At 33.9% G+C, this 20,589-nt stretch overlaps 1 protein-coding gene and 1 pseudogene across 2 annotated transcripts; one reads left to right on the top strand and one right to left on the bottom strand.

The window, feature by feature from the left end:
• Positions 1 to 1,652: 1,652 nt before the first annotated feature.
• LOC113077238 (nicotinate phosphoribosyltransferase) lies at positions 1,653 to 11,123 on the bottom strand. 2 transcript variants are annotated; one of them, XM_026249680.1, is made up of 13 exons: positions 10,659 to 11,123; positions 9,122 to 9,249; positions 8,959 to 9,041; positions 7,594 to 7,724; positions 7,381 to 7,496; positions 6,720 to 6,913; positions 6,489 to 6,629; positions 5,255 to 5,339; positions 5,077 to 5,157; positions 4,882 to 4,984; positions 2,832 to 2,989; positions 2,003 to 2,110; positions 1,653 to 1,920 (listed from the first exon to the last, which is right to left on the bottom strand). In XM_026249680.1, the coding sequence occupies exons 1-13, from the start codon at positions 10,906 to 10,908 to the stop codon at positions 1,834 to 1,836; spliced, it is 1,665 nt and encodes a 554-aa protein (XP_026105465.1). In that variant the 5' UTR covers positions 10,909 to 11,123; the 3' UTR covers positions 1,653 to 1,833. The 2 variants fall into 2 exon arrangements, with proteins under 2 accessions (XP_026105465.1, XP_026105466.1); XM_026249681.1 differs by having other exon boundaries at positions 6,489 to 6,626.
• A 1,863-nt stretch (positions 11,124 to 12,986) lies between these two features.
• Positions 12,987 to 20,589, top strand: part of LOC113077237 (rho GTPase-activating protein 39-like) — a 34,446-nt pseudogene continuing 26,843 nt past the window's right edge.

Below are 20,589 nucleotides of genomic sequence, written 5' to 3'. Positions count from 1 at the left end.
ACACAAAATAAGCATGATTTCATGCTTTATTGTTCATCTCTGCATTATGTTTTGATCTTTTAAATCTCATCTACCTAAAACATATTAAATGGCAGTTAAAGAGTGATGATGACTGATATTTAGATCATTTTATGCAAGTTTCTGCTACACTGTGATCTCACTGGTTTACATCACAAGCATCATAATGTCATACTGTATAAATATATATCAGCATCTGCACCAAATTGCATGTTTCTGCTAAGTTTAAGTCTTGACATGACCTCTGACCTTTGACCTGTCTCCTGATGTAGTGACAATATTGAGAAAAAAAATAAATAATAATAAAGCAGTTTTTTCCTCGATATTGTTAATACATCAGGAGACAGGTCAAAGGTCAGAGGTCAAGACAATGTAAAAAAATAACGAAAACCAAAAATGTAGAGACATATTTAAAGGACAGAAACACAACAAAACGGCTACAACTTTAAAATTAAAGTGTAAACCGAAAATATACAAAAACTATTTATAATAAAAACTATAATAGTATCTAAAATATATATCTGCTTAGAATATATAAATATTGCAATGCACTTTACTTGATCTTCCCATTTTTATAGTTATTAATGAAGCAGAAAATAATTACAGCTGATTTTAGCATCTTTTTCTTCACTGCAAAAAAATTATTTTCCATTTTAAACGAAAGTTTAAATTAAAAATGCTAAATAATGTGGCATTGAACATGCCACATTAGTACAAAATATAGTGCATAGTATACATACTACATAAAGTTTTTATTAAATGTTTGAATTAATTTTTATTTTAATATTTTCATTTAATTTATTATTTTACATTTAATATTAATAATAAAATATTTAATATTTATTATTATTTTATATTATTAATACAAATTCATATTTAACAAGTTTTGGTAATTTTGTTATTTATAATTTTTGTTAATGTTTTTAATGTTTACTTTATCTTTTATTAATGCATTAACTAATGTTACATAATACAAGCTTATTTTGAAGTGTTACAATAATATCACAATGATGCGAAAATAACACTTATATGAAAAACAAACATATCCTGTTAGCTTTTTTAATTAAATTTGATTTACATAAAAATCTACTATTTATTTACTTAGCATTTGCTAACATCAAAGACTACTAGATTTTCTAATTTACTAAAATCAAATTAAATCTTTAAAAAAAAATGTATATAAAAAATTTTTCAAGGTAGATCACATTACAGTCAGGATTATAAGACAAAACCATAGACTGTAATAAAATTGCTGAAGCCACGCCCACCTAGCGCGACTGCATTGTGAGCAGCTGCAATCCACCTGTCACTCAAGTGGCCACGCCCTTAATTATACAGGATTTTAAGGCTTAATATAATTTAAACGGATGAGTTATAAAAAAATTCATCCCCCTCACAGTTGTCATGAAGGGCAAAATTAGCTATATATACCAAAATCATTTTTTGAACCAGGCTGTAAACATGTTTTTTTCTGCTGTAAAGTTGGGCATTTTAACATGGGGGGTCTATGGGACTGACTCTCTTCTGCCGCCAGCCTCAAGCGGCCAGTCGATGAATTGCAGTTTAAGTCACTTCCTTATTGGCCTCACGAGAAAGAGCGTGAGGTTGCCACTCGGACAAAACACATAAATTCATGAATCACATAAAAAACTTTATTATGTTGTAAAACTAACAGTAAATGATTAATTTAATTACATTGACAAAAGAGCTTGTTAATGCTATTGGACCACAACAAGCAGCATTGCTGAATCTGTTATTAGGACTTATTAAAAAGGGAATCAGGGATTTTAGGGCACTTTGTGTTTCAGCTTGGCTTTAGTTGGACAACAGGAAGTTGCTGCCTTTACTGTTTCCTTTTGTGATATCAGACACCAGGGAGTGCAGCTGCTCTGATAGAGCCACCTTTAAGACAATGGTAAGAAACACACTTTCAGTCTGCAGGGGTTATCTTCAGGTATTTTAGTTTCTGATTTGGTGAACTCACGGTGTAATCGTGCGGCTCTTGTAGTCTCTTATGGTGAGGATGCAGCGTCTGCAGAGAAATCTGTGCACGCTCACGACTCTCTGACGCATTCTTAAGGGGAAACGTGATCTGTGCACATAAATCACAAATCTGAATTAAAAAAGGTTATGAAATCAACATTGGAGATTTTTAATATATGCAAGTCAATTTGAACTCATAGCAAAATGTACATTTGTTGAAAATCTGCTCGTCCAAGATAAGGATGAGTTTGTTTCGTCATCAGATTTGGAGAAATGCCGCATTGCATCACTTGCTCAATGCAAGTGAATGGGTGCCGTCAGAAGGAGAGTCCAAACAGCTGATAAAAACATCACAGTAAGTACTCCAGTCCATCAGTTTGTGTCTTAACAAGACAAAAGAAACAATCATTAAGATGTTTTAAGATTACGATTATTTAAAACGGCTCTAAACAAATCTGTGGCTGGATTTTGATGTGACAGACAACAGGAGATGCACTTTTTGTGTTATTATGGATCATAAACTCATATTTTAGACATTAAAGACATCTTATTGCTGGATTAGTCTCAGCTTGTGTCTTCTCCAGATGTTAAATGATGGACTGTGGATTATTGTGATGTCTTTATGAGCTGTTTAGACTCTCATTCTGACGGCACCCATTCACTTGCAGTCACCAAGTGATGCAATTTCTCCAAATCTGATGCAGAAAGACACTCATATACATCTCGGATGGCCTGAGAGTGGGTGAACTGTTTCTGTAAAACGTATCACAAATATTCATCTCATCCACTTGTCCTCAACCGCAGCACCGACTGATATTGGCAGTGTTTACTTGTCCACAGGTGAAGACATCCAAGCGCAGACTGGTTACTCGAGCCGGAGTGACCGTCTGAAGAGTCTTGTTCAGTCCTAGAGGGAAGCAGGTCAGAGAGACGCCCGCTTTAGGAGCCGCTTCTTCTGACAGACAGATCAGATCCATCAGAGGATGACCTGCCAAACAGACGTCCACAACAAATACATTCATGCAATACTCTCTCTCTGTATGCCATAGCAAAACTTGACCGAATTAAATTTGATTCTTTATATAGGATGAGAATAGAACAATATAATACATATGAGAATAGATTTTCGTGTATTAATCTTAATTTTTCTTTGACCCTTATGATTGATTCTGTGCGCCAGGGTCACATATCTATATTTAATGCATATATTTCTTATCTGCATTTAATGCATATATTTATCTGTATTTAATGCACATATTTGTTATCTAGATTTAATGCACATATTTGTTACCAGTATTTAATGCACATATTTGTTACCAGTATTTAATGCACATATTTGTTACCTGTATTTAATGCACATATTTGTTACCTGTATTTAATGCACATATTTGTTATCAGTATTTAATGCACATATTTGTTATCAGTATTTAATGCACATATTTGTTATCAGTATTTAATGCACATATTTGTTACCTGTATTTAATGCACATATTTGTTACCTGTATTTAATGCACATATTTGTTATCAGTATTTAATGCACATATTTGTTACCTGTATTTAATGCACATATTTGTTACCTGTATTTAATGCACATATTTGTTATCAGTATTTAATGCACATATTTGTTATCTGTATTTAATGCACATATTTGTTACCTGTATTTAATGCACATATTTGTTATCAGTATTTAATGCACATATTTGTTACCTGTATTTAATGCACATATTTGTTATCAGTATTTAATGCACATATTTGTTACCTGTATTTAATGCACATATTTGTTACCTGTATTTAATGCACATATTTGTTACCAGTATTTAATGCACATATTTGTTACCAGTATTTAATGCACATATTTGTTATCAGTATTTAATGCACATATTTGTTACCTGTATTTAATGCACATATTTGTTACCTGTATTTAATGCACATATTTGTTATCAGTATTTAATGCACATATTTGTTACCTGTATTTAATGCACATATTTGTTACCTGTATTTAATGCACATATTTGTTATCAGTATTTAATGCACATATTTGTTATCAGTATTTAATGCACATATTTGTTACCTGTATTTAATGCACATATTTGTTACCTGTATTTAATGCACATATTTGTTACCTGTATTTAATGCACATATTTGTTACCAGTATTTAATGCACATATTTGTTACCAGTATTTAATGCACATATTTGTTACCTGTATTTAATGCACATATTTGTTACCAGTATTTAATGCACATATTTGTTATCAGTATTTAATGCACATATTTGTTATCAGTATTTAATGCACATATTTGTTACCAGTATTTAATGCACATATTTGTTATCAGTATTTAATGCACATATTTGTTACCTGTATTTAATGCACATATTTGTTACCTGTATTTAATGCACATATTTGTTACCTGTATTTAATGCACATATTTGTTACCTGTATTTAATGCACATATTTGTTACCAGTATTTAATGCACATATTTGTTACCAGTATTTAATGCACATATTTGTTATCAGTATTTAATGCACATATTTGTTATCAGTATTTAATGCACATATTTGTTACCTGTATTTAATGCACATATTTGTTATCAGTATTTAATGCATTTACTAGTATTAACTAACAACGACTAATACATTTGTTACAGTATTTAGTTATCTTAAAAATAATGTTAGTTAATAAAAATAAAACTCTTGTTGGTTCGTGTCAGCTTTAGTCCATTAATATTACTAGACACAACTTTTCAGCTCCAGAAGTATTTTTTCATTATTAGTTTATGGAACTGTATTGTAAACTGTTTCCAAAAATCTAATCTAATCGATATAATAAATATATAATAGATATAATTAAAAGGGTGATTATAAACAGGTAAATACGGACCGTCTGTGTCTAGAAGCCTATAGACAGACTTGCGTCCCGGCAGTGTGCTTTTCTCTGGATCTTCACTCATCTTCATTCGGGGACGACCTCTGACCTCGATCAGCTGCAGTGAGTGAGTAACACAACCATCACCATGCATTAATAAAGCAGTGTGTGTGAATCTGAATGGCGTGATGACTTCACAACTCTTTGTACCTTATATACACACCCCAGAGAGGGCTGACGTGTGCACGTGACCAGATGAGTCCCCACTCCAACAACATCGATCTCGTTCTCCTGCCACACACACACACACACACACACACACACACACACACGTCATGAATGGCTTTACAGCTGTCTGTTATTGATCTGTGACGTGAAGAGCTCTTACTTTCTTGTTGAGTTCAGCGAGGCTCTGTTCAGAAATACTGTTTGTGCCGACGATGATGAGAGACTCAAACTGAGGAACTGAGAACCTGTCGACAGAGAAACACTGAAGAAAACAGATCGGACTTCTGGGTAAAACCAGTGATATATACTCTATTATTATTATAGGTTTGGCTAATATTGTAAAATAGGTTTCTAGTATGTTTTAGTTTATAGCTTTATTGAACTTTAATTTTAGTGTTTCAACTTTTTATATCTAACTTTTAATAAAAAGTGTAAAATTAAAGTTCAATTTTGAGTTATTTAATACCACATAAATCAGTGCAATATCCTTGTCTTCACTTTTTTACTTAAAACAAAAATGTACAAAAAATGGAATATATATATATATATATATATATATATATATATATATATATATATATATATATATGTATATTGTATATATATATATATATATATATATATATATATATATATATATATATATATATACAATATACAAAATCTATACAAAATATTTTTAATTTATATTTTTATAATTGTTGCATTTTATTTTTTAAGTTTTATATTTAAGTTGGATTATTAAAATGTATTTTATTTATTTGTTTAAAGTCACACAAAACAGGATAATATCCTCCTTTCACTTAAACCCAAATCTGAAAAAAAATAATAATAATAATAAAAAAATAATAATTATATGTATATATAGTAACAAAAATAAACTATATATTAACTATATATATATATATATATTTAAATATATATATATCTTTTTTATAATTGTTTACATTTTTTTTATTGTAAGTTCTATTATTAAAATTTTTATTTATCTATTTATTTTCTTTTATTTTACTATTTAAAAATCTGGATAATATCCTCCTTTCACTTTTCACTTAAACCCAAATCTGAAAAAAATATATATATATATAAAAAAAAATAATAATAAATATACTGTTGTATTTTTATTTAGTTTTTATAATAGTTTCTATTTTTTTTTTTTAAGTTTTATATTTTAAGTTCTATTATTAAAATTGTTATTTATTTATTTTTAAGTCACACAAATCAGGATAATCTCCTATCCTAATATCCTTAAACTCAAATTGTAAATATGAAAATAAAGCTAATTCAAAATATGAATACATGCTATAATATTCTCTAAATACACCTCAGATAAGGAGTCTGAGCGGGAGTGATAATGTTGTGTTATTAGAGGAGTTCTGAAGGAAGTGTCTCACTGTTGGCTGCACTGTTTGAAGACGCGGCGCACTTCCAGCGACTGCCTGCAGAGGTCCCCACTGTCCAGCCGGACCCCCAGCGGCTGATACTGCAGCTCACAGAGAGCCAGAGCCACGGCACAGAAGCACAGCAGACCGCTGCTGCAGCACACACACACACACACACAGAGAGTCACACACACCACAGCACACACACTACTGAAGGATCTCGAGGCTCTGAGAGCGTCCTACCAGCTGACGCTGTAGCTGTCAATCACAGGCAGGAAGTTCTGTGGGTAGGCGACGGCGTAGGACAGGAAGGCCGCCAGCTCACCCTCACGAACCAGGCTCGTCTTTGACCCCAGTAACTGGCAGACGCGACCCAGCCAGCCCTTCACCAGACAGACCAGGTCTACAGGGTCTCCGCCGCCGCAGGGCACCAGAGTCTGCCGAACCAACACACACGCTTTATTATCTGAGATCAGTCACAGAAATACAGAAGGATGCAAAAAAGGAAGGAACTTTCCATTCATCAAAGAATCCTAAAAAATTAAACGCATCTCAGTATCAACTGTGTTCAACATTTAAAAATCAGAAATGTTTCTTGAGCAGTAAATCATCATATTTTCATGATTTCTGAAGATCATGTGACACTGAAGACTGGAGGAATGATGCTGAAAATATGAAAATACAGCGATGCATCACAGAAATAAATGACATTTTACATTTTATTCACACAGAAAACAACTATTTTACATTAAAATAATGTTTTTATAATTTCTGATCAAATAAATGCAGATGCAAATGTTATAAAAAGATGAAAAGTGTGCATATTATATATATATATATATATATAACTGACCCCAAACATCAGAATGTTAGTTTATATATAAACAAATCTGAAAAACTCCACCTGAGGCCACACCTCCTCCAGAGAGGAAAAGGAAGTGACATAAGAGTGTGCCATGGTTCCCGCCACAGGAATCCCAAACAGACGTCCGGCGAGAGCGTTACTCGTCAAATCAAACCCTGGAGAAACAAGCACTTCAGATGAGGCTCAATCAAACAGAATGTGTCTCCTGAAGTCATCGAGCTCTCGGTGTTGTTGTAAACGAGGGTCTCTCACCACCGATGTACGTGTATCGTGAAGCGGTCAGGCCTCCGTCAGGACCCTGAGCTCGTCTGAGCCCCATCTCCATTAATCTGCGTCTGGGACCTGCAGCCAAACGGAAACGAGCAGCGTTGCTACACACCAGACTGAGAGAGAGAGACTTCATCAGCACAGCAAATTCATTCAGATGCAGCAACAACAACAACAACAACAGCAGCTATAAATCCTGGAGACACAGTCCTATGCATTAACTAAAAACAATCAAGCACAAATCTTATTTTTAGAGCGATATCTCAATTAGCAGATGCTTTTATCCAAAGCCACTTACAAATGAATGACTCCAACAGGAAGTTCACCGTGAAGAGGCAAATAAACACAAGAAGAGCTCGAAGTGTTGTTCAACTTATAGTGTGCTATTTTCTAAAATAAGTAAAAACTACATTGAAATGAATGTAGATAACTGACCTTTTTCACTGCAAATAAAAAAGCAAATAATCTAATTTTCTCTAACTGTATTGTGTGATGTTTAATCATCAAGCTCAATAATTTCATTATTATAAGAAAATAAATAAATAATACCAATAATAATAATAAGTATAACAATAAAAAATATTATTCTGGTCCAGGTTATAATAGTTAATCTATTAAAAACAATTAATCTTCAACAATTAAAAACATTTTTGTAACATGAGATAAGTTAAATTTGAACTCTACATATGTAATTTTAAACTACAACTTATTTTATTTCTTCTAGTTATTTCTTCTACTCATTTAACTTGATAAAATTAAAAGCAAAAGTGAAATAAATATTTTTTCAAAAGATAGTATATATATATTATATATATATATATATATATATATATATATATATATATATATATTTTTTTTTTTTTTTTAATAAATAACCTGAACAAATAACATTCAAAATACTTTAAAAACTATAATAATCTCAAATATACTAACATTTATTAATATTTCTTTTTATTATATATATATATATATATATATATATATATATATATATAGTTTTGAAAAGTTAAAAAATATATCAGTATTTAAAATGTTTATTAATTTATATTGCTAAAGAAAAAAAAAGAAGAAAAAAAAAAATCACAAATCAGAATGACGTGGTTCTAAACCTCATATAAAATAATAATAATAAACTTAATAAACAAAGACTTTCAGACCTGGATGAATAACACCGTTTTGAACCTTAAACTTCTCCTTTTGCAAAAATTTGACTTTTCTAGACTCATTTTTCCCCTGTTCATGCGCCAGGTGATTTTAAAGAAGAACAGGGTCACACAATCAGTTGATAAAGGCACCACTGCATTCATGAAACTACTGACTGAATGTGATTGAACAGAGTGCTGCATGTACCTGGCGTAGTTGACCAGACAGAGCAGACTGGTCTCCAGCAGCTGAACCACGGCCAGCGGTCCAGACACTTCCAGCAGAGGAACCTGAACATGAATCACAGTCAACACTCAAGCTCTCGTATCAGCAGATCAGTTTACAGCTGACCTCGGACTCGCTCACATACTCGAGCGAAGACCACCGAGCCCTCAGGAACCGCCGACACGGACACCGCCGAACAGTCCAGCTCCTTCAGATAGGAGAAAAAAGCAGCATCTGTGGCTGCTGGGAGAACGGAGCGCAAATACTCCACATCTGAAACACACAAGATAGTGATGAGCTCAATAAATAACACAGACAGACACAATCTACAATGCACTGGACAAAAATGCAGTAGAAACTATTCTTTGCATGCATGCATCACACAACTACTGACAGAAAACAACATCGGACTGCATGTACAGAATGCATGTAAAGAAACAAGTGCATACACTCGGTGGGTGTGTCAATTAACTCATGCAAGCATGCATATGTCTTAAAACCTAGTGAGCCTACCTAGACAGCATCTTTAGGCATCACACAAGGGTATTCAGAGCTCAAATATGCTGCACAATGCAACTCATTCTAATGCATGCTCACATGCTTTTGAGACACGTTCAAAAATGCTGTCTAGTTAGCAAGTATACTAGGTTTTTTAGATGCATGCAAAAAAAACAGTTTAAGTAGTCAGCTCAGTAGGTTTTAAAACATATGCCTAACAAATTCTGACTATAGTAGTTATGCAGCATACTATGTTTTGAGATGCATGACTAAAGACGCTGTTTTGGTAGGGTGTTCACTTCGTTTTAAGACACATGCCTACCAAATACTGTCTATAGTTCTGCAGTGTACTGGGTTTAGGATGCATGCTCAAAAGTTCAGTCAATGCAGTCAACTTACATCAGTCTATGTACACAGCATACTAGGTTTTAAGATACAGATTTAGGTAGTCAGCTCACTAGGTTTTAAACCAAAAATATGTTGTTCGGGTTAGGAAGTATACTATTTTTTTTAGATGAAAAAAAAAAAACTTTGAGTATAGGGTGCTTGTTTTTAAGATATATAGCCAACAAATGCTGTCTAGATAGGCAACATATTAGGTTTTGAGATGCAAGGTTAAGAAGTAGTTTATGTAGTAAATTTTAATGCATATGACAAAAAATATTGTTTTCCGTCAGGCAGCATACTAGGTTTTGCAAGGAATGATAAAAAAAAATAAAAATAAAGGGCTTGGGTCCCTACTCAAGATCACTTGGATTAGATTAAGTAGCGCATGCTCAAAAGTATACTTGATTACATCACAAGGTTTTGAGACATCTGTCAGAATCTGTCTACATAGACAGCATACTAGGTTTTAAGATGCATGCCCAAATGATCAGTCAGGCACTAGGTTTTGGGCCCAAAAGATGGTTTCTTTCTAGGCAGCATTCTAAGTATTGAGCTGCATGCTCCAAAAAAAGCTTTTGATTTAACATTAGTAAGTTCACTTGGTTTTAAGACATATAACGAATGCAGTCTAGTTAGGGAGCATACTAGGTTTTGAGATGCGTACTAAAGTTATGTCACAAGCATACAGTGTATACACACACACACACACACACACACACACACAAACACACACACAAACACACACACACACACACACACACACACACACACACACACACACACACACACACACACACCTTCATCTGAGAAAGAGAAGTTCTGCAGGAACAGCAGACAGTCGCTGAGACCCGCGAACAGCGAGAAGCCTCCTCCGAACGGGTTATCGCGGAAGAACAGTTCGAACACGGCCGGCTCGTGGTGTCTCCCCGCGCGCCAGTACGCGTACGCCATGGTGAACTGGTACAGATCCGTGAGTAACGGAGGGACCCGGTTGACCACGGAGCGCTCGAGCGCCGCACGCGCTTCACTTCCCTCACATGTCGCCATTATCCAGTGCAGTTCATCAGGTTGTTGTTCCCTGCTAAGTCTCCTTCAGATCTCCTACGATCTCTTGTCCCAGCATGCTCACGTGTAACCGGGTGACCCTTTACACAGTTACATGACTCGTGCTAGTGTACAGTCTCCGCCTACTACTCCGCTCTCACGCGCTCTTCAATCACTGCGGTGCGGTGTGTTTCTGCTGTTTCTTCTTCTCTGGTTTTATTAGCGTTTTCCAAAACAAACTGTAGGCGCGTTACCGCCACTGTCTGGACTGGAGTGTGTAATGCGAGAAAGGAAAAAAAAAAACTTTAAAAATAAATAAATAACTAAATAAAAAATATATAATAAAAAATAGTTTAATATAAATTATTTTACTTAACTACATAATACAAAATATATAAATATACAAAATAATATTTTTCCATCACATTGAAACATAATTGTTGCTCGTTTTTCACAACCCCCCCATCACCTAATATTTTCCTTGAAAACCTTTAAGAGTTTAAGTAAATTTTTAAATAATTTAACAAAACATTTACATATTCACGTTCTCTGGCCTCGATTAATGTCACGAGACATGCACGTAAACAAACAGACATTTAGATTTAGATTGTTTAAGGTTTAATTAATTATCAGCTTTTCATTAACTCAGAACCTCCTGCCGTTTGCTCAAAAACCACCAGGGGTATTTTTTTAAACATGTTTTTGCATTACATAAACGTATCAAAATAAGCATTTTTAAACTTTGTTTTAGAAGCTGTACAAGGTCCAGCTCATTCTTTAAAGCCAGTTCAATGTCATCTAAGGTGAAATGACAGGTTAATTTTACAAACCCTCTTTTATAATTATAGTACAGCCATCAAAATAATATAATAACACACATTCAAACTCTCGTGTGACGCAAATGAGAACTTATATTTTAATAAATATTTTCTAAATGCATCTTAGGGTTATTTTTCATGAGGCTTTTCTGTAGATATGTAGATAAAAATATAGATATGTATATTTATAAAAAGTTTGTGTGTATTTATATATACATTTTTAAATATACCCAGTGAGTGCATGCTTTTATTTTATGACATAAAATTAAAAAAAGTCCAAATTTTATTTGATTAATCGATTTGACAGCACTAATTACAATATTAATATTAATGTCATTATTTATTTTTTTAAACATTTAAAGTCTTCAGCTTTTATTTTTTTATATTAATGTATTAGAGACCACATGATGTATGCATATTCCATAAAAAACATTACACAACATAGTATTGAATATGTGCATTATGCATGTGTGCAGGTGTTGCAAAAGCCCATAAATAGCTTTGAAACAGGTGACAAAGTTCTTCACCTTGCCTCGGATCCAGCAATGTTTATATTTTTTATATCTGGGGGAAACTTTGAGCTTTGCTGAGATGAAAAACGCAGTTATTTTACCGCGTAAACAGGGTCAAACGTATCAGTGTTAGGGTTTTATTGGTGTGTTTTGATTGTGAGCTCTGTTAAACACCGTGAAATATGTATTTTGTAGAAAGGAAGCGCATTATCGTAATAGCAGCCTTGGCGCATTCGATTGTGTTTGAAGTGAACACTAGATGGCGCTGTGTTGAATTTAAATAGACAAGGCGAGATTAATTCATGCATGATGGTAATGTGATCTGAAGAAGAAAGACATTAATAAAATAAATTACAAACAGAAATTAATTAAAAATGCATTAGTGGAAAACTTTTAAAGGATGGATGTAAGTTGTTAAAAGATAATAATGCAACACTGATACTGATATGCATTTTATTAGACTCTTTGAAAACTATGTATTGCTTTACCAGTTTTCCATCTTTTTAACTTCACTATGAACTCCTGATGAAATATATGCTTTCAACCTATCTATTAACTATGAAATCTTATTTATTATCATTTATGAATTATTGTATCTGTTTTTGCTTTCTTTAAAACAATGGAACTTGAATTAATATTGAATATAGTTATAATATATTAACATTGCATTTAAATGCTACTTGCTTTAATAATTTTGCAAATGCAATGCCATGAGTATTAAGTGTCCAAATATTCATAGATAGATAGCGTGCTCTTTCCAGCCTCCTCGCGCGCTCGCCTTCGTGCGAGAAGCGCAAGATGACGTCAGGTTGTCGGTGGTGACGGAGACGCGTGCGGACAGCGCGTGCTCCAGATCCTCGGTCACTCGCGTTGACTGCGGCGGCGGCGGAGCCTCTATCATCATGACTGGCGTCCTGTGGATTATTCTCGCTGGGTGTTGAAGCGGGAACGAGAGGCACCATGGCTGAGAGGTAAATAAGACGCGACGCGCGCGCATCACCATCGCAGGCTCGCGTGTGAAAGTGAAACGCGGTGATTTGGCATCGCGACCGAGTCTGAGTGCTTAACGACGGCCACCCGGTTACGTGGACACCGGCGGCTTCGTATGCATCACTCAAATATGATGTGTGTATTTATGTAGCTATGTGGAACCCTTTAGTTCGAGCCCGGCTCGTGCATGACACCCTCCACACCCATAAGCCGGTGCTCGGGAGCTCCGAGCTGATCCCCGCACCGGCTCATTGTTGATTTCCTGTCATTCCTCCGTGAGACACGGACACGCACCTAGCGAACGCATCCCCCCGAGGCGCGCGCACGGCGGGGCGATGCGATGCGAGGACGCGCAGCATGCTATTTTAAGCAAAATGTCATGACGGGGATGCAGACACCTGCGGCACCCGATCCGGCGAGTCTTGTGGTATTTGATTATTCATGGTTAGTGATGAGGAAGTCGGTGATCCATGTGGGGATGCGAAGTGTCATTTTTATTGGAAACCACCCTGTGTTTATCAAACAAAGCATTGGCCATGAAACAGAAGCACAGGGATGGCCAGGGACCCTCTGCGTGGACGCTATCACACACACACACACACACACATATCACTGGAATGGGCATCATGAAAATCACCCATCCCTGTGAGAATCCAGGTTTTGTAAACTGTCTTTAAGTACCAATCAGAAACACTCATCTACACGTCTATCATTTTGAAATAGGTACCAGAAGTAAAAATCCAATTCATTACCTCTATAGAGGAGTTGATTTTTAATGATCAGATCTACTGTGAGCTACGAGGTTGGTTTATTGAAGACGTCAGCCTGCATTTTTTTCAACGTAATTTTAAAACAATTGTTTTTAGCAGCAGCCTTCATGGTGGAAAACTCTCCATATAAAGCACTAATGCATTTTATTGTCGTCTGATTGGTTCACACGTCCTTAGAGGGCGGGGCTTGGAGAAGAGATCAATAATTCTATATTTCTCCATTGTTCTTCATTGCTTAATGGAATTGTAGTTTGTTACCTCATTAATGAGTTTAGTACAGATTCTGGTCCCTTTATATTTTTGTCGGATTTGCAGATTTTTTTTGTGTCAAATCAAAGTTGCAATTTTCCTCGTAGCTGATTGGTTTGAGTAACTCTTTTTTTTTTCTTAAACTTTGGAACCAGTGGTGTTGAAAAAGTTGTCTTTTGGAAGCACCTTTAGGGTGCACCTTTATGTTTCCAGACGCATGTAATGCATATGAGTTTGTGTTCATGCACATTGATTTTTCAGATTAATCACAATCTGCAATCTTAATTCTTGAAATACCAAAATCAATCGTAATTTACCATTGTTTCCTTATCCACATCTGCTTTGGACTCTTCAGTTATGCAGTCAAAAATTTGCTGTCCGAATTAGATTTAGGGCTGAATTTGATAGGATATAAAGGTTGTTTATCATAAAAAAAAAAGATGCCAAGAAAACACTTCCACTGAACACGAGATGCACGCAGTAGCAGACAGAGTGTAGTTCAATTCATGAATAAATGACTCCTCTAAATCATGCATGCAAAAACATACATGCAAACAAGTGTAGTCTAATTTAACTTTTAAATCATTTTTTTAGTGAATCAAGAACATACAGCACAACCAATATAGCCCAATTACTGAACAATTGACTCTTTTAAATCAGTTCTTTATAGTGAATCAGAAAAATAAAATAAAACAAGTGTGGTCCAATTCATGAACAAATGATTCTTATAGATCAGATCTTTTTAGTGAATCAAAAACATGCCACACAACCAATGTAGTCCAATTCACAAACAAATGACTCTTTTGAATCAACTCTTATTAGTGAATCAAAAACATGCCACACAACCAATGTAGTCCAATTCACAAACAAATAACTCTTTTGAATCAGCTCTTTTTAGTGAATCAAAAACATGCCACACAACCAATGTAGTCCAATTCACAAACAAATGACTCTTTTGAATCAACTCTTTTTAGTGAATCAAAAACATGCCACACAACCAATGTAGTCCAATTCACAAACAAATAACTCTTTTGAATCGGATCTTTTTAGTGAATCATAAACATGCTACACAACCAATGTAGTCCAATTCACAAACAAATGACTCTTTTGAATCGGCTCTTTTTAGTGAATCCAAAACATGCTACACAACCAATGTAGTCCAATTCACAAACAAATGACTCTTTTGAATCAACTCTTTTTAGTGAATCAAAAACATGCCACACAACCAATGTAGTCCAATTCACAAACAAATGACTCTTTTGAATCAACTCTTTTTAGTGAATCAAAAACATGCCACACAACCAATGTAGTCCAATTCACAAACAAATAACTCTTTTGAATCGGATCTTTTTAGTGAATCATAAACATGCTACACAACCAATGTAGTCCAATTAAAAAACAAATGACTCTTTTGAATCGGCTCTTTTTAGTACATTTTATTGAAACATTTGATTTGTTAATATTGTAAAAAAACAAACAAAGTAATAGTTCTGAATTGAGTCAAATCAAATTGCTCTAGTGTGGTGGTGTTGGATGTTTGAGTTTCTGTCTGCTGATGTGATTGTGGAGGTAGACAGAGCTTGGGTGTGTGAATGGATGAAACCTGAGCTGGGTGTTTGGTCCGAGTGCTGTTTATCCTGTGGTCAGTCTGAATGTCATTGTGTTGTGGCCGGGGCATTCAAAACAGCGTGTGCACAGGTGCTGCTCTCGTCCTGCTCTGCTCAACACCTGCCTGTATTGTGTTCCATTTTTCTCTTTTTATTTATTTATTTATATATATATATATATATATATATATATTTTACATATTTTTAATATGTAATGCTTTATTTTTATTATACTACTTACTACATTTTATTTAATCTAATAAGTATGTTTTATATTTTTATTACATTTTATATTTCATTATATTTCATTCTTCAACTTTATTTAAATTAGCAAAAGCAATGCGTATTTGTGATTTTTACTTTAATATTTCTATCTAGCTTTAATTTTAGTACTTCAGTTAATTTATACGTTTAGGTTTTGAATCTAATATTCGTATTTGCATTTTATTTTAGCTTTATTTCAAATTCTCTCATTTTTATTTTATTATTTTTCATTCTATTTTTCTATTAGTTTAGTACTTCAAAGCAACATTTAAAATCTACTTATTTCTAAGTTTTCGATGTAATAGATATTTATTATTTATTGCATATTCCACAAAACCAGGAAAGCTTTTTCACCAATTGCATTATTTTGATGACATTTATATACATTAACCCCCAAAATCTCATTACTGTAATGCAAAAATGTACATATTATTTAAATAGCAAAGTACATTTGCAAGTGTATGTCATTTCAGTATTTATTTTAATTAATTTTGCTTTTTATTTACACTTTAGACTTTGTCATTTAATACAACTATTTGAATAGTTCTAGTTTTAGTTCACAATAACAACATTGCATTATACATTCACCTTCCAGTTATTGCATGTCGCATACAAGCCGGAAAATAATTGCATAAATTGCAACAGCATTCATTAAGCAACGTCTTGATTTTTTTCACAAATTTGTCTTAAAAACCCAGATCTGTTTAAAAGCCACTGCAGAGCTTTTGAGGAAGGAGCTTGTTGACCCAGAGTTCATTACACACATAAGCTTCAACACGCTATTGATGGAAAAGCTGTTGTAGTGATGGGGTCGACACTGGCAGTCACACAATGACATTTCAATTGATCTGCCCTCTTAAACATGCTTGAGCGACCCATAATGCAGTGTGTTTGAGCAGCGCTACAGAAGCGGCACGGTTTGGTTGATATTTTCTTTACTATGCATAGGCTCTGCACTCAGCTATCTGTCTTAAAATATAGCAGTCTCATATAAAGTGTTTAGCCTCAAGCATGTCACTGTAAAATAATGATAATACGCATAATTTTACAGAGGATTCTGGCCATCATGATGGTGCTATTGAGTTGAACAGCCTCTGCAAGGTCAAATGAAGACACTCCATCACACTAATCGTGTTTAAAAAGGCCGGCCCTTTACATGCACTGCATACTTATGGATTTGCATATGAGATATAAAACTAAATGAAAAGCAGGTAAGGCCAAGTGAACTAGACTGAGTTCTTACTGACGTGATCTCAATCCTTATTAAAAATAAAGTTCATCCACTCTTTCCTAATGCTGCGATCAGAAGGCAATGCAGACTGGTTTTTTGTACAGTTTCTTGTCTTGGTCTTTAGAGCATCTTTATAGTTAGGTTTCTTCATAGACCTGCTTTTGCCCCTCTCTTTCTTCACACTATGTACGTTGAATTGTGGGCGGAGCTAAACAGGCAGTGATGTAGAATCTGTGGGCGGGGCTAAACAGGCAGTGCAGTAGAATATGTGGGTGGGGCTAAACAGGCAGTCCTGTAGAATCTGTGGGCGGGGCTAAACAGGCAGTCCTGTAGAATCGGTGGGCGGGGCTAAACAGGCAGTCCTGTAGAATCGGTGGGCGGGGCTAAACAGGCAGTGCAGTAGAATCTGTGGGCGGGGCTAAACAGGTAGTCCTGTAGAATATGTGGGCGGGGCTAAACAGGCAGTCCTGTAGAATCGGTGGGCGGGGCTAAACAGGCAGTCCTGTAGAATCTGTGGGCGGGGCTAAACAGGCAGTGCAGTAGAATATGTGGGCGGGGCTAAACAGGCAGTCCTGTATAATCTGTGGGCGGGGCTAAACAGGCAGTGCAGTAGAATATGTGGGCGGGGCTAAACAGGCAGTGCAGTAGAATATGTGGCGGGGCTAAACAGGCAGTGCAGTAGAATATGTGGGCGGGGCTAAACAGGCAGTGCAGTAGAATCGTTGGGCGGGGCAGTAATGTAGAAGCAGGAGTTAATCTTCTGTGGAGGCGGAGTTTATCCACATTATTACGTCATAAAGTGTCACATTACAAAAACTGTCATTTTGGCAGATTGGCTTCAATAGAAATAGTTTTTAGGCTAACCAGAAAGTTTTGTAAAAACTTACAGGATGTTTTTATAGTAGGATATAATGACCTTTTATATGTCAAAAGATTGAGGGAATTTTGATTTCTTAGTTCATGACCGCTTTGATTAACTTTACTTAAGTTAAGTTATGTTTTTCATTTTAAAAGTTTGTTTAATGCATTTGTTTTACAGAAAATATTACAGTATTACACAATGTGTTTTTTATTATTCATATATTATTATTATTATTATTATTAAATTACAGTAATGAAATTCGAGAATATGCATCATTTTCATGAGAATAATAATATTACAAATTGCAATGCAAAAATCTTAATGGTGCTAAAATAGTGCTTTAAATCACATATAAATTATATGTCATATTTAATAACCTGGTGTTTCTTCAAGAAATTGACCCATATATCCGTCAAGTGCTGAGAGTGACAGCATGAGCTCCAGTCATGAATGAATTATTAATCAGATTAATACAGATTTAACACATTAAAACATGATGTCTCACTGGAGACTGAACCATGGGACTGCAGTTTGGAAACGGAAAGACAAGTGATGCAATTAGTCCAAGTGTCAGTAATTAATGTGCTCTTGATCTATCAGACGATATGGAGGCTGTATAGTTAAAAAAAATAAAGAAATAGAGCCTAAAACAAGCGGCCTGATTATTATGACTGCTGCCAGATTGTGTGTTCAGTTAAGAGTGCTTTGGAAAAACCAAGCAGCCTAATGATCCATTTTATGAAATAATGTGCACTGTACAGAAAAAAAGGATATGCATTATAGACGTTTTAACACAAATTAGAGGACAAATGCTGTGTAAACGTAGAACACGGCGTAGTTGATTTGGTTCAATATCTCTGCTTCTTCCAGAAGATACTGTTAAATAGTTTTCTGTGTGAAAATAAGAAATATCTTCTCATTTAATGTGTTTCACCCTCAAGTAAAAAAAAAATGTGGACATTTAAGTTTTAGTTCTTCAGCTTAAACTAAATTATAAGTTTATGTTTTTCATCTAAAATGTGTTATATTTTGTTTTATATTATTTCTCAGCTTAATTTGATCAATTATCCAAAACAATGCACTTTCATTTTTATTTTTTATATATTTTTTCTATTTCTAAAGTGCTTTAATTCATTTTTATTTCAGTTTAATTTTTTCAGCTGGTTATCTTATATTTCATTTTATTTCAACTTAATTTCAATTATCTATTTTTATTTTTATTTTTATTTTATTTTTATTTGTTACATATTTCTCTCATTTTAGTTCTTCAATTTAGATTTTTCATCTAATATTTATATTTTAATTTTATTTCAGCTTAATTTCAATTATCAAAACAATGCACCTTTTTCATTTTTTATATTTCTTTTTAGTTTTATTTTATTTTTATTTGTTGCATTTTTCTGTAATTTTAGTTCTTCAATTTAGATTTTTCATCCAATATTTATATTTTAATTTTATTTCAGCTTTATTTCAATTATAAAAAAACAATGCACTTTTTCTTTTTTATTCTTTTTTTTAATATTTCTATTTTTTTGTCTTCATTTTAGCAATTAAACTCATTCATATCTTTAGGTTTCCATCTAATATTGATATTTTATTTCATTTGAATGTTATAATTTATTTAAATTATCCAATACAATGGCCTTTTTAATATTTTTAATTATAATAATTATAATAATAATATATATAATATATATATAATAATAATATATATATATGATATATATTAATAATGTATAATTTTTAATAATTTATATATATATATATATATATATATATATATATATATATATTGTCATATTTGTCATATTTAATATTTCCATTTGGCTTTAATTTTTTTTTTTTTTTTTTAATTTCAATACTTCAACATTTATTATTTTAATTCATTGCCAGTGCAACATTCCTAATTTTCCAAGTTTTCCATTAAATATTTTATTTAACTCGTTAAGTAAAGAGTGTTTTAGAAAAACCAACCGGACTGATTATGCATGTTATGAAATAATGCAATGCTGTGCATTACAGCAATTCTACCACAAATCAGAGGAAAAAACACCATGTGGATTTCAAACATGGCTTGTTTGATTTGATTCAGCATCTTCACTTCTTCCAAAAGAGGCTGTTAGATTTTAAGTGTGCTCCAGAAAATGTGAAACAGAAATCTGAAGCAATTCAATCCTCTCGTTTCATGCATTTCCCCCTCGAGCAAAAAAAGTTGCAAGCTCTTACATTCAAAGTGTTGTCACACAGATAAGCGTGCAGTAGTTCGACTCGAAGTGACAGTGATGAGAGAAAAGCAAAGAGCTCCAGACACAGAAAGAGCTGAGAGGAGAGCGGATGAGACATTGTGCGGCTAACTGAGTTCAGTGTGAGACGCTCGCTCC

The sequence above is a fragment of the Carassius auratus genome, unplaced genomic scaffold, assembly GCF_003368295.1.
Source record: "Carassius auratus strain Wakin unplaced genomic scaffold, ASM336829v1 scaf_tig00022029, whole genome shotgun sequence".
NCBI classification, from domain to species: domain Eukaryota; kingdom Metazoa; phylum Chordata; class Actinopteri; order Cypriniformes; family Cyprinidae; genus Carassius; species Carassius auratus.
Note: the sequence above shows the minus strand (reverse complement) of the source record. Positions and strands in the feature narration are given on the sequence as shown.